The sequence below is a fragment of the Bicyclus anynana genome, chromosome 9 (genome assembly GCF_947172395.1).
Source record: "Bicyclus anynana chromosome 9, ilBicAnyn1.1, whole genome shotgun sequence".
Lineage (NCBI taxonomy): Eukaryota > Metazoa > Arthropoda > Insecta > Lepidoptera > Nymphalidae > Bicyclus > Bicyclus anynana.
The window spans coordinates 4,584,880-4,600,442 of NC_069091.1; the positions used below are offsets into that span (position 1 = coordinate 4,584,880).

A 15,563-nucleotide genomic window follows, 5' to 3' on the forward strand; every position below is an offset into this window, starting at 1 on the left:
TTATAACGATCACTATCAGATGTTAATGATAAGGAACTATATGCAATTGGGTTGTAACACCACAAACTCCTCAAACTGCCGATTGAGAATTTCTACTGACACTTTCAAAGAAAAAATTCAATGGACTATAAACAACTATTCTAACATGTGACAGTTCAAGCATTTTATGAATGTTCTTCGAAGCGATGCGATATCTTTATTGAATTTTAACATCGCTTTATACTGGGATCTTATCGACCTTATCGGCCGTCGGTCGTGTTGTGTGTCGGAAATCGGAACTTGTCGGACTTTTCAAATTAGAAATGACCTTGGACTGAAAGAGAAAAAGCAAAAGCAAAAAGAGACCGCACGAACATCATAAGAAAGTGTTACTGAATGAGCAAATGGCTGTAATGAGGCTAACAGCCAGTTTCTTTATGTAAAGCTAGAGTAACAGTAAAAGTAGTAAGTAGTAAAGAAGACTTTATTTTTCCGTGATTAAGACCGTGATGATGTTACTTTGACTGTTACTTACGATGAAGGAAATGGCCGTAAATGTCTGAAAGAAGCGAACTTCGCTTCTCTCATGTATCGCATGGCACACACGTGTTTCTTATTTCTATTTTAAAATGCAGTAATTTGTTTATGAATTGATATTTTTACACAGGGTGCTCGGGAGTATTTCCCAAAAATCTAGAGTTATATTCTTTAACAAAAATTAATTCAAAATGTTCAAGGAACATATGTTCTAAAATGAATATATTCAGAGTAAATAATATTTCTTTTGTAAATAGTTATTAAAATGTGTCCCTTATACGTCCTTTATCCTTATAATAATGACGTATTTATATTTAAAAATGCAACGTTGTCACTTTGTTACATGGATAGTAGTAGTATACAAAGGCGTGTGTTACATGAATAGTCGGTATTGAATTACTTTGTATGAAAACATATATTTTTTGTTTTTGTAGTTAATAAAATATGAGTTATGCGGTTCGGTTTCTATGAGTGGTCTCGTTAATACCTTAAAGTTATGGGACATACTCCCGAGCATCCTATATACATACGTCATTATGTTTGTCCTTGATCTCATCGTCGATCTCCTTGAGCACGAACTGGCACAGCACGCACAGGGACTTGGGCGCGTTGTCCACGGGCCGACCATTGCGAGTGTGGTCGGGGATCTCGTTCGTTTCTGCGATATACAAATTTTTAATACTAGAGGACGCCCTGCGGTTTCTTTCGCATACTTGCCGTAGCCATGGGGACACGTGGATAAAATATAGCCCATCTTGCCCACTGATAATGTTACTTTCTATTACTGAAAGAGTGTGTGTGTGCGCATTTTAAGAAATTAAATATCACATGTATCTAACGGTGAAGGAAAACATCGTGAAGAAACCTGCAAACCAGAGAATTTTCTCAAGTCTCTGAGTGTGTGAAGTCTGCCAATCCGCATTGGGCCAGCGTGGTGGTCTATTGGCCTAACCCCTCTCATTCTGAGAGGAGTCTCGAGCTCAGCAGTGAGCCGAATATGGGTTGATAACGAACGAAGTGGTTTAGTCGTGAAAGCGAAACAAATGAAACAGTTGACATTCGCATTTCTAATATTAGTTCGAATTTTTATTTGGTAATAAAAAATGCCTATTTTAGGTATGCAGGTGTGACACCTCAAAACAGCTGGATATTGATGATGCATGGTTTTTTGCATGCATTTGCATGGTTAAGATTAACAATTGAATCCCGTTGAAATTAATCCCAGAACCAGATAGCAAATTATTGGTTCTGGGATTATTTTTATTTTTAACTAAATGAAATATTTATATATAGCTCACACAATAGAGCATTTTAATCCCAAAACTCTACCGATTCAGTAAAAAATAAAATTGCTAAATAACAATAAACTTCATATGAAAAAAATTAAAACAACAGGCTAGTTGACACTTTTTCTAAATGGTCTTAAATAGTTCATTATCGTTCTACTAGACTGACAATATTTCAACTGTTTCATGACGTCACTATAATGAATCCCACAGAAATGGAGCCTTTAACAAAAATATTAATTAACAATTAGTTCGATGTTATTACAGAGTTAACATTAAACATGTTAACATTAAGAGTGTTAGTGGCGACACAAAATGGACGACAGTATTATTGACGTTTGCAAAATTTGAATTTCTTATAAAATTTTAATTAAGTTTTATAAGAAATCCTTAACTTTTATCGATATATTTCGGACCTTTATTCCATGTACTGCACAGAATTAATATCGTTTATATTAATTTGATATGAGTCCACTATCTAATTGTCCAGTCAGAACTCCGTGAAGTGTTGTATACTCACCAATATCACCACCAGCGGACGACTCCAGCATATGCTTAGGAAGCATCGGTCCCCTTCTATGGTTCCTGTCTCCCCTGAGGTGCGGTTTCCGGTGATAATCATCAATAGACGGGTGGGTGATCTTCATGGGGTCGGTATGCTTGCTGTTGTCTCTGCACAGTTTGAGGTAGACGCATATCTCCATGGGGCTGAGGTCAGCTATGATCATCTCGATCAGCTGGTTGGTGTAGGTGTCGACAAAGTCTACGCATTCGGTGCGCATTTTGGCGGACAGGTGGTTGCACAGGCCGTCGAGAGCGTGGCGTATGTTTTCCTGGATTGTGGAAACCAAATTGGATTGATAATGTGGTCTTCATTAGCCTACACAATAGGCTACTCGCCTGCTGTATAAAACTAAGAAGATTTTTGCATATAGGCAGTTTAAATGCCTAGAAACTCTAATCACATTTTTATTTGTGAAAATAAATTCGTAATTGTAATATTTTTGTAAAACAAAATGGGGATGATGACTAGGTTTGAATATATTGATTTTTATGATACATTCGGGTAAATAGGGTCAATGTTAACTAATTTATACATAAAAAGCAAAGATTGTCTGGATATTTGCAAAATAAATGAGATTATAAAATTTCAAAAACTATTAAAAATATTTTATCGTAATTAGATGAAAATTTATACAGTTTTAGCTTCCTTACATTAAATGTGACATTTTTTAATACATGAACTATAAGCATAAACGCACAAATAACAAAGATATTAGTAATTTTGTTTGAACGCGCATACAAATCTAACGATCATTACATTGCCTATGACGTCATTATTTCGAGCCATTTTGTATGGGGCGTTTTTCAGGGATCCGCGGCAGCGCTGGAAATCTGACTCTTTAAATCCCTGTAGCTCCGAAAGTAATGATCACAGATACCCTGTTCCTTTTACAAAATTGCTTTACTATTAGTATACTCTTAATTTATATACAATTTAAAAAACTGTCATCATCCCTATTGTATTTTTATCACGTCACCGCAAACGCCAATCATAAACTGTGACGTCATTCGCTACAAGGCATCGGTTTGTGATTGGCGCTTGCGGTGACGTGATATATCACATCACCGCAAACGCCAATCACGCTGTTATCTCTATGAATGACGACACTTGCTAATGTGTTTCGGCGGCAAAAATTTTACGTAGATACTTTTTCATTTATATTAAATTTTTTACTCGTTATTATTGACGGGACAAAATAAAACATAGCATAGAATACTTCCATAATTCAGTTTAAACACTGTTTACAAAAGAGGCAAGTAGCCTATTACACTTGGAGATCTAGAATGCGTCAGCGATATTTTCTTATATGCAACAACATTGAGAAATTTTTTGTCTACTACCTATTCTGTCAAATTTTAGCTTTGTATGCCAGTATTCAATATATCATGAAGAGTGAACTTTCGCTTTTATATACGTAAATACGATTTATTCAAAGTAGCCCCACTTTAAAGGATCACTTTAAGGTAGTCCCACTTTGAAGGATCATTTCAAAGTAGCCCTACTTTAAAGGAAAACTTTAAAGTAGTCTCACTAATTTCCATTAATATCCTAACTTAATGTTATCACATTAATATCCATCAACCCGCATTGAAGGCGCATGGTGGGGTCTAAAATTCATATCATACCCTATCCGTCCTATAAGGACGGAGGTTTAGGTTTGGCCTTGTAAGTTTGTAACAGACATTTAAAGGCCAGAAAGTTAAAGGACGGTTTAGGCTAATAATGATGAAGGAAAATGATACTGTAATCAGTTAAATGTATAGGTGACTCAATAATTTTAAGATCAAAAACATGTACCACATTCTAGAAAATAAATGAATGGATTGATTGATTGAAACCATACCTCACTGTGGTTGTTTTTAAGGACAATCTCCAGTTGCTGCACAGCAAAGAGGCAGAGCGGACAGTTGGACTTCTCAGAGTTGATAGCCACATCGTGCACCTCCTCAGACTTGGGGCACAGGCCGATGTCTGGGCAGACCTAGACAGAAAAACATCAATTAATATCATTCCTAACCGCATTATGTACCTATATAAAATTCAATATTCTTTTTTTACTATATAAAAATAAGTCGGGTTTTCCTTCCTGACGCTATAACTCCAAAACGCACGAACCGATTTCCACGGTTTTGCATTCCTTGGAAAGGTCTCGGGCTTCGTGAGGTTTATAGTAAAGAAAATTCAGGAAAAGGTAGGGGTAGGGTAGGGGTAGAGTTGGGTAGGGGTATTGAAAGTTTACATCGAGTTTCACGCGGACGAAGTCGCGGGCTTCCGCTAGTTATTCATATAAATAATAAGGGCAGAATTTAAAAAGAAAAAGTAAACACTTTTTAAATGTGTTATTTTATAACTAAAAACCTATGTCCAGGCGTACCAGACAAAAGGTTTACTGTGAACGCTCCATTCCAGTTATTGAATTTTACCAGTGCATTGGATAATTGAAAGTTGATTGTCACTGAGTGACTTGTGGTCGACTGATTAATCTGTACAATATATATCTACGGATGATAATGACTTGGATTGAAGTTCTGAGTTGGACCATAATTTATGCACTAGCACAGGTATCATAGACAAAAACAGAGCGGGGACAACTGTGCACTCACGCTGGAGGGATCCACCTCGCGCACCAGCAGCGCGATGACGGCAGGCCCGTACTGCGTCACGAACTGGCGGCACTCCTCTTCTAGCTCAGTTATCATAGACAAAAACAGAGCAGGGTAAACTGTGCACTCACGCTGGAGGGATCCACCTCGTGCACCAGCAGCGCGATGACGGCAGGTCCGTATTGCGTCACGAACTGACGGCACTCCTCTACTAGCTCAGTTATCATAGACAAAAACAGAGCAGGGTCAACTGTGCACTCACGCTGGAGGGATCCACCTCGCGCACCAGCAGCGCGATGACGTTAGGCCCGTACTGCGTCACGAACTGGCGGCAGTCGTTGTCTAGCTGTTTGGGAAGCACGTCGCACGCTCCTTCTACCAGCTTAGTTATCGCCTCCTGAACAATAATAGTACACTTTATTTATTATACACAATTAATATTATATTCACTAACATAATTATCTGTCATTTTTGAGGGGGACGAGTTAAACTTATTTTACACCACTATGTTTACTAACTGTAACTTCTTACACTACACACAGCAATTTTATTTGCAATACTGTAGCTACCTACCTACATACATCCGCTCGCTGCGCCTTGCCGCAGCTGACTAACTATGCGCGCAAGGCGAGCAGATATATAAGTGCAGTCTTCGCGGCGCCGATCATCGGAGTACGTAGGTACACACTAGAATTTGATGTAGGTACCTACATCAAATTCTAGTGTGGAATGATACCGCGACCATCGGGAGCCGCGGTTTTATAGAACGCAATATCAACCAACGTTATTGTGATTGGTCGTTTGGATTTCGATTACTGTCGCGCGTACCAAATATTATTTAATGTAAACTGTAGATATAATTAATACATTCTGACCGAAATATATTCCATTGATATTCCATTCTGACTAAAAACCGAGTCTTTTATTACATCTCCCCACACGACTAAAATACGAAAAAAAGTGTGAACCAGTCTATTGTACCTCGGTGTCATCCTTGCTCAGCTCCACCTGTAAGTAGTGCAGGAAGTACTGACAGAAGGTGCAGTAGCTGTTCTGCACCGGAAGCGCCACGAACATCCTCTCGATGGGCAGAGGCGGCGGAACCGTCGACTTCTCGCCGATTATTTGCACGTTGCCTTGTTTCTTCGTGTCTTCGGTAGGCTGAGGAATAAAAGTGTGTGTATCAGCTCCGACGCACGAATGGAGTTTACTCTTTCAGATCGACTGACTAAATAAGTGTATGTTGCCCCGCTACATACACTATGTGCGTCTCAATACTTACGCCCGAAAAGTGAAAGGTATAGCACGCATACGCAGAATAGGTTGCGCACAAAAACGTAACGCTGTCATTAGTTCATCGAATTTTACTGCCCATATTTTTTCATACCAGGGGTTATATATATATGAAATATCGATTATTAAAGAGTAAACTCCAAAAACTACTTCATCAAGGCCATTGAACCAATCTAACATAAACGAACAGAGACAGTGAGTGGCAGAGAGAAAATCTCCGAGCAGGGCCCCAGACTTGTGACCATTATGACTGATGGATGTAGGTTTAAGGATGTCTTTAACAGTTAACTAACACTCCACTTGTCTGTTCGTGTTGTCCTCCCTGCCTATTAAAATTTAGTAAGATCCTACTAGAGCAACTTTGGATACCTGTTCTAATATAGAAATTACTGCAGTTCTAGTGAGGCCCAGGTATTCAAGCAAATCATAGAGATTCTGCTGGTAATCCTCTCGCACCTACATCTACGGCATACAAACTGACTACATAGCCAGTTTTAGTTAGTTAATTTGTTAGGTCCTGCGGAATGTTAGTCTCCCACGGCACAGGAAACTACAGGTATTATACGTTGATAACTTAAACCTGCTGACGTATGCGTGAAAGAAAGGGAAGCTAGACAGAGTCGCGCCGTAACCCGTTACGTTACGGAGCTGTTTACCCTCCAATAAGAAAATATCACTTCAAAAAAATTGCCATTTTGATTTTTTCCGAATTCACGGTGCACGATATGAGTGATATTTAAAGGTACAAGACAAAAAACGAACAAAACATGTCGAGTAAGATGCTACTCCAAAGTAGCAAAAAAAAATATCGGGCATATTAATTTAAAACTTCTAATTTAAGGTTAGTAATTTAACCTTTGAAGTTAAGTTTGAAAGCCTTCACAGTCAGTTCTCTGGGCAGCATCTGAGCAATGGGTGTGTTAGGCTTATCGTGGCATATGCCGATGTAGTTGCAGAGCTGATCCGGCTTTAGTTGCTAATTTATAACTTCTAATTACTAACCTTTGAGGTTGCGTAACTCTTGGCCTCGTCGTGGCCGATCAGTTTGCCGGTGTTAGTGAAAGCCTTCACAGTCAGTTCTCTGGGCAGCAGCGGCGCAATGGGCGTGTTGGGCTTATCGTGGCATATGCCGATGTAGCTGCAAAGCTGATCCGGCTTTAGCTCCGACACGAGGAAGTAGTAAATGGTCGAGTGATACTGTTCCACCAGTTGGAGACACTCCGATTTGAAGCTACCGGTTTGTTTGCATAGACCTAAAAATAATTAAGTTTTATTTGTTTTTGATTGATTTTCATATCATAACATAACGTGGTCCTTACGTCTACAAGACCGTCGCCAGATCGATGCCCTGGAGATGTGGTGTTAGAGACGTTTGTTGAGGATTCTTAGGACAGCATTCAGAACCAACATTTCCATTCTCAATGAACTAAAGATAAAAGAAAGACTTTCGTCGACTGTGCTGTTGGCTGTGTGACTTTTTTTATTCTTTACAAGTTAGCCCTTGACTACAATCTCACCTGATGGTAAGTGATGATGCAGTCTAAGATGGAAGCGGGTTACGGGTCTTAAATTTCTTTGGCCACATCTCCAGAAATCATAATTCAATAGAGCGGTTGGTAGTGCAAGGTCAAGTCCAAGGCAAGAGATCCAGAGGCCGATCTCCAACCCGCTGGACGGATTTAGTTAAGGCTGCTACACAATCAACTTTGGCGGAGTGTACTCAAAATGCAGCCAATCGCCAAAAGTGGAGGAGCATTGCACAGAAAGCGTTGCTCATCGCTGCAACCACGACCACTCTGCCGAGAGTGTACGATTAAGAAGAGAACTTAACATTCATTTACGAACAAGCAAAATAAAGTTATTATTAGGTGTAAAATTACTAGACATTTATACTATCACTTTTAAATTGGTTGATGAACATTCCAGTTTTGCTTTAGTATAGTCAGTCCTCTAGATAATCAAATAACTTACCAACTAGCACTTTGTGGAATTCAATTTCTGACGTATTAGCGACTAGAGTATCGCGCATGTGTTTGATAATTTGTTCGCAAAACTCGCACGGGATGTCGCTACAACAAAAATATTTAGCACAAGATTAGCCACATACAGGAAACATTACAGTGCACAGGTGTACGAGGAATGTTCAAAAAGTAAGGTGAATTTATATTTTAATGAAAAAATATTTATTTATTCATCAAAATTTATATTTTCCCCTTCAAAGTAATCCGCCTCGGATATAATGCACTTGTGCCAACGCTTCCAATCTTCAAAGCACATCTGAAAAGCACTTTTTGGCCTTGCCTTGAGGTCCTCTGGCGATGCCAGCTTTTTTTGGGTCTTGGCACTTGTGCGTGCGTCGTACGTGCGTGACATACTATGTCAATCACATGTGCACTCTCAGTTCCTTTCGCATCATAACCTGATAGGACGGCACATACACGTTTCATACATACTATTTATTTAGATAGTCCACTACTTTTAGGCATTGTTAAATTCCAATCTGGGGAAAAAATCCTACTGAGCTAAATTTTTGTAAACTCCTTTATTACGGTGTTATTATGAAGAAGTAAAAAATTGACATTGATATCGAGCCGGCTAAAGAAGTTACAAACGTCAAAAGGTCACGAAAATCAGTTTTTCGTAAATATTTCGCAACCCATTGCTCAGGTCAGAGATATCTCGTAGCGCGCATCCCAGGATCACTGGACCGATGAATTTTGGTGTAGCGATTGTAAATAAGTAGCCTATGTTTTTTTAAATTAATTTATTCGCCCTTGACTACACAATCTCACGTGAGAACATTCATTCATCACTTACACGATGATGCAATCTGAGATGAAAGCGGGCAACTTTTTAAGAGTAAAACGATCATTATGACCTACGACGTCATTAAATCGTACCATTCTGTATGGGGCGTTTTTCAGGGATGCGCGGCAGCGCCGCAAATCTAACTCTTTAAATCCCTGTAGCTCCGAAAGTAATGATCGCAGATACCCTGTTACTTTTACAAAATTGCTTTACTATTAGCATACTCCTAATTTATATACAACTAGCGGACGCCCGCGACTTTGTTCGCGTGGAAATAAATGTAAACTTTCAACCCCTGTTTCAACACTTTTGGGTCACAAAATTTTTAATAGTGTAACTCTAAAAATGAAGTAATTTCCATACAAACTTTCAACTCCTATTTCACCCCCTTTTATTTTGATTTTGGGGTCAAAAAGTACTTTATGTTTTGGTCCAAGGACTCATTTACCATTATACCAAAGTTTATCCTGATCGGGTTAGCCGTTTAGCCGTGAGAAGGTAACATATAGACAGACTTAATTTCGCATTTATAATATAAGTACTTATAGAAAGTATTCAATAAGGGGGCGTTCATAAATTACGTGAGATGTTTTAGGGGGGGAGGGGGTCGAGTCAAATCTCATCTAATCTTACGTTGAAGGGAGGGGGGGTCTCGGCAAATATCACGTAATTTTTTTTCTGAATGAAACAAAAAAAAAAATATACTATTTTGGTCAATTTAATCCAGATTGTACATGCTTAAGATTTAATCTTAAGCGTAATCGTAATACGATTAAGATCATTTCCTAATTCGTTCTAAAAAAAATAATTTCATTTATACCTCGACGTTATACATTTACTGACTGTCCAATCACCATCCCTCATGAAAAAAAAATGTAAAAAATATATATTTTTTATTATACTTATAATTAAACTCTCAGCAATATTGATTACTAGTCTTAAATAGTCGTAAATAAAAACACGAAGCAAATTTTCTTTTCTTTTTACAATAATAATCTAACACATTTACGTAAGAAACCCACATTTTGAAAAATCTCACGTGAGATTGGGGGATGGGGGGAGGGGGTTGAAAAAAATCTCACGACATCTCACCAAGGGGGGGGGAGGGTCAGAAATTTCGAAAAAACACCTCACGTAATTTATGAACGCCCCCTAAGTAATATAAGTATTTATATTTATTTATAACTGTCATCGTTCCTAATAAACAACTATCAAAACAACTTACTCAGAGGCCTTCAGATCCTTGGTTTCATCAGGGAAGGTATACAGATCGTGCGAATGGTATCTGTACGAGCACTGTCCGCTCAGGTGACACACAGAGTTCGGGGTGAAGTCCTTCTTCACGGCTTCTAGAATGTTCTCGTAGTACTTGAACATGAGCATCGAGCACGAGTCGGATAGAGAACCCATGTTTTGACACACCTGGCAATAACAAATAAAGGAAGTCGGTCACATTTAACCTGGAAATCTCCATTGTTGAATCATCATCATCATTATCAACCGGCTATTCGGCTTACTGTTGAGCTCGAGTCTCCTTTCAGAATGAGAGGGGTTAGGCCAATAGTCCACATACCCAGAAAATTAAGAAATTCGTCCGGTATGCAGGTATTCTCACGATGTTTTTCCTTCACCGTTTGAGACACGTGATGTTAAATTTTAATTAAAATTTTCCAAACGTCAAAAACGCTGTCGTCCATTTTGTGACGTCACTAACACACTTGATGTACTGGACGTCGAACTAATTGTTAACTGTTTCATTTGTATGGGATCTATTATAGTGACGTCATGAAACAGTTGAAATATGGCCGACAGGCGTTTTGGCTCGTATTGTTAAAAACATATTTAAAAACTAAAATTTTCGTGTTATCATGTCTCAAAAAAATATGAAAAAAAAATTAGTCTAGTAGAATGATAATGAACTATTTAAGACCATTTAAAAAAATGTGTCAAGTAGCCTATTATAAAGTTCAAAGAGCGAATGAAAGTAGGGATTCCAACATGCTGGAATGGCTACCCGGTACTGGAAAACACAGTGTTGGTAGACCCTCTAAAATGGAATATCAAACGCTATGCTACTTACGGATAATAGTATAATAACTATATAACATACATAATTTAATCTTTGCTCACTCCGTAAAAGATATAGACAACAGAGAACCACACACGATTTAATAGCCGGACTACAATCCGACAGGTCTAAGGTTCGATACCTGCCTTTGTATTTGTCGTAGGTTAGCACAAGCTTTACATTCTTTAGTGTCTATGTTGTTAGGAAACGCACTGGCCACCCCTCCGATTTCCTTTCTTTTTCTTTGATTTGTCCATTGTAATTTTTTACTATTTTTATTATGCCTGCTATAATATTTTTGTAACTCTATGGTAAATTTATCCTTATTGTCAATTTAACGGTTTCACTTCAGATAGATTATAATATACCGAAAAATAACACGTTAAATTGTAATCAGTATTTTCAGTTCACAATATGACGGCAGATTATAGTCAAAGTTAAAGTCAAAATTCATTAATTTCAAATAGGCTTAGTTTACAAGCTCTTTCGAAACGTCAGGTAATAATATTAAACTTAAGAGAATGGTGATAATAATTATTCGAAAACATAAAATTAAAGTTACGAGAATTCCAATATCACGAGGAATAATAATTTATTATATCGCGAGTGAGATTATATACTAACGTATCTTACAATCTAACAGTGACACATATTTTAGTCTTACATTGAGCAGTCCGTAGAGGAAATCGTCATATTGAGTTTCGTCGAATCTCTTCCTCGCAATGCCAACCGATCTCCTGCAGTTAGTGCAACCTTCGTGAAGTTTTAAAGTTGCGTTCTGTAAAATAAAAGTCTCAAGTTCATCTTAACATTCTCTCTCATATAAATAAAACCGAACTGGGGCTACAGTCTACAAATAGTCAAACAAAAAAAACTAAGCCTAATTTTAAAAAGCAACGTAAGTATAATTTTATAATTTGTACTCATTGTCTTCTATAGACTTTGATTGTGACGGACAGACATACCTAAAAGGGTTTGATCTGAACCCTAATAAAGTTGAATAAAAGCTAGCAAAAACATACATTTGAATCTGGCTCAGTATAGTAATTGACTCATATTAAATTTAATATAAAAATATTAGTTTCGTTTAGTGCATGGAATAAGGGTCCGAAATATATCGATATTAATTAATAAAAGTTAAGGATTTCTTATAAAGCCTTATTGAAAAATCGTGTATTTTTCAAATTTTCCAAACATCAAAAACGCTAATATTTTTGTCGTTAACGTGACGTCATGAAACAGTAAAAATATAGGCCCGTATTGTCAAAAAATATTTAAAAACTAAAATTTTCATGTAATCAAAATATGAAAATTTTGTATCAAAAAATATGAATAAAATATTCTCAATCTAGTAAAACGATAAGGAACTATTTAAGACCATTCAAAAAAAAAGTGTCAACTAGTCTTTGGGTCGACGCGCGCAGCCAATAAACCAAGAAAAAAAAAACAAAAGTAAACATACATATTCCTCAATAAGTTTGTCTATGTGCGCATTGTTGCACAGGCCGGCGACCGAGCACACCGCGTCGGGGTTCATCTGCGACGCCAGCGTCTCCACCAGCTCGGGCACGAAGTCGTCCGCCAGCTTCATGCATTCCTTCTTCACTATCTTGATGGGGATGAGCTCGCAGCTTCCTTCGAACACTTCTTTCAGTTCTTCCTGTAAACAAGAAAAGAAAAATGTTGAATATATCTCCAACCAAAGATTTAATAACAGAGATTTTACATTTTACACTTGGTCGCTAACTATGGGCCTCAGAAGAAGGTTCAGAGTGTGTTTTTGACGGCCTCCGTGGCGCAGTGGTATGCGCGGTGGATTTACAAAACTGAGGTCCTGGGTTCGATCCCTGGCTGGGCAGCTTGAGATTTTCTTAATTGGTCCAGGTCTGCCTGGTGAGAGGCTAGCTAGTTACCACATTACCGGCAAAGACATACCGCCAAGCGATTTCGCGTTCCGGTATAAGGTCGTGTAGAAACCGAAAGGGGTGTGGATTTTCATCCTCCTCCTAACAAGTTAGCCCGCTTCCGTCTTAGACTGTATCATCACTTATCATCAGGTGAGATTGTAGTCAATGGCTAACTTGTAAAGAATAAAAAAAAAGTCACAAAGCGGGCGATGGAACGAGCTATGCTTGGAGTATCTTTGCGTGATCGAATCAGAAACGAGGAGATCGTGTCGCGGGGCATATAGTTCGAAGAGCCGATGGACGTTGGGGTCCCAAAGTGCTGGAATGGCGACCCCGCACTAGAAACCACCCTCCAGGTGAACTGACGACATCATACTAGTCGCAGGGGTTTGCTGGATGCAGGCGGCTCAGGATCGTGATGTTTGGAGTCCCTCCAAAAGTCCTATGTTCTGCAGTGGACGTCCATCGGCAAAAATTAGCGTCAAAATTGTCCATCCATTTGCGATTTTCCAACACTTTTCTTTATAATAAAACGAAAAACTGTAAGGTGAAGAAAGGGCAAATATTTTTTTATTTCAATAAAAACTAATAACTTTGTTATGAAAATGTTCAAAAGTTAGGTATAACAAACATCTTTAAACATTGTGATGGAGATATCGTGGATTTTAAATTTTATTATAAAAGAAAAGTATTAATCATGTTATGAAAATAACCAAGACACTGAAAGATTAATATTGTTGCAAAGATGGAGGAAAATTAACTACTCTTTGAGGAAGTCCAAGATTAAGATGTTTACCTCAATTATTATTATTAATGCCCAGTCATGCGGTTTGATATCATTAATGCTAAACATAACTATATATGTACACTCATTGTACAACTTTATGTATGCTAATAAATAAATGCGAAAGGTCATTCATCCCGAATACTCGAAACCGCTTGATGTACAAACATGAAATTTGGCAGGGAGGTAGTTTAAAGTTAGTTGACTTCCACTAAGAACGGATTTTGCGACAGAGCCAGATTAAGGAGGTCTAGGGGCAGGCTAATATAGATGTATTTATCTTATTGATATAGATTCAATACAGAAAAATAAATAATATAATAGGACAGTAAATATACTCTTAATTATATACTTAAAATATACTCTTAATTATATACTCTTAATTTCGATTATAAAATTAACGATATCATTATATCCAATGGAAGTTCAGTTAAAGATCTAGGTATACTAATTGATAACAAACTATCCATGAATAAACATATCGACGTTGTAGCAGATAAAGCCTACAAACAACTAGGATTTATCAAACGCGTCACTCGTAGTTTCGATAACATAGAATGCATAAAAACATTGTACTTTGCCTACGTTAGAAGTCTTCTTGAATATTCGTGTAATATTTGGTCTCCGTATTATATTATACACTCTCAAAGGCTGGAGTCAGTTCAAAGACAATTTCTCAGATATCTAGCCTTCAAAGACTACAGGCGATTTAACAATTATGAAGAAACTTGTGCGCACTATAAAATAGACACCCTGGAGCAAAGAAGAAATCAGAGTGACATTCTTCTGTTGCAAGCTATCTTGACTGGCCGTATTGACTGTCCTAGCTTACTGTCAGCTCTCTCGTTAAATGCTTCGTCGTTTAGGCCCCGGCACACTCGCTTACTAATTGCACCTAAATCTAACTCCAACTATGGCCAAAACGCAATTTTGGTACGACTATCTCGAAAATATAATAAGATTTACTCCCATTTAGATCTTTTTTATTTATCTAAATCACAGTTAAAAAAAGAAATTATCACTTTACACCGAAGACAATAACACCTCAATAAACCAAACTCAATAAACTTAACTGATTTATGCACCAATTCTCACACCTACACACACGTCTATTCTCTTTCTCATGCTCTTAGACACACGCACACACACGCACACATCGACTTACACACACACTCTTACGCTCATACACTTACATTCAACTTGCGAATTTTTAAATAAATTTTGTACTATTTTTCTAATATGTGATTAACTTAATAATATTTTTCTATTCACAATCATTTCTTTTAAAAAATATTTTTCATTTTCACTTGTTATACCTACTTAATATTGCAACCAACTTTCTTTGTAACTGTATGTGGCCTTATTATTGTTTATTTTATATTTTTTGTACATATTTTGTTAAAACGCTGTTAGTTACAAATAAATAAATAAATAAACCGTAGAAACCTTTAGACTAAGTTTAGAAACCTTTAGTTGGAGCGAAAGAAGAGAACAAAAAAACTATTTTTGAAATTATTTTCTCTCTACTTGGTTGTGCAAATTTTTAAAACTACTCAACTGTTATTTATGCAATTTTTAAGGTAAGATAAGGTTGTTTTTTACGCATGGTGGCGAAAAAGTTATGCAGAATAAACATAATATCATGCGATGGTATTTATAGATGGCGAGGAGTCGCCAGTATATTTAGAGAAGTATAGATCATGTAAAGAAGGTTCTAAATCGTCATAGAAAAT

The 15,563-nt window shown here is 37.4% G+C and overlaps 1 protein-coding gene across 1 annotated transcript in view; it reads right to left on the minus strand.

Moving 5' to 3' along the window:
• LOC112047274 (uncharacterized) overlaps window positions 1-15,563 on the minus strand; it is a 33,113-nt gene that overhangs the window by 2,656 nt on the left and 14,894 nt on the right. The window contains exons 12-21 of the mRNA XM_024084341.2: window positions 12,602-12,799; window positions 11,804-11,917; window positions 10,297-10,493; window positions 8,235-8,332; window positions 7,266-7,516; window positions 5,952-6,131; window positions 5,233-5,367; window positions 4,211-4,348; window positions 2,323-2,635; window positions 1,047-1,174 (exon numbers count right to left, since the gene is read on the minus strand). Coding sequence (XP_023940109.1) covers window positions 1,047-1,174; window positions 2,323-2,635; window positions 4,211-4,348; window positions 5,233-5,367; window positions 5,952-6,131; window positions 7,266-7,516; window positions 8,235-8,332; window positions 10,297-10,493; window positions 11,804-11,917; window positions 12,602-12,799 — 1,752 coding nt within the window. The remainder of the gene's footprint in view (window positions 1-1,046; window positions 1,175-2,322; window positions 2,636-4,210; window positions 4,349-5,232; window positions 5,368-5,951; window positions 6,132-7,265; window positions 7,517-8,234; window positions 8,333-10,296; window positions 10,494-11,803; window positions 11,918-12,601; window positions 12,800-15,563) is intronic.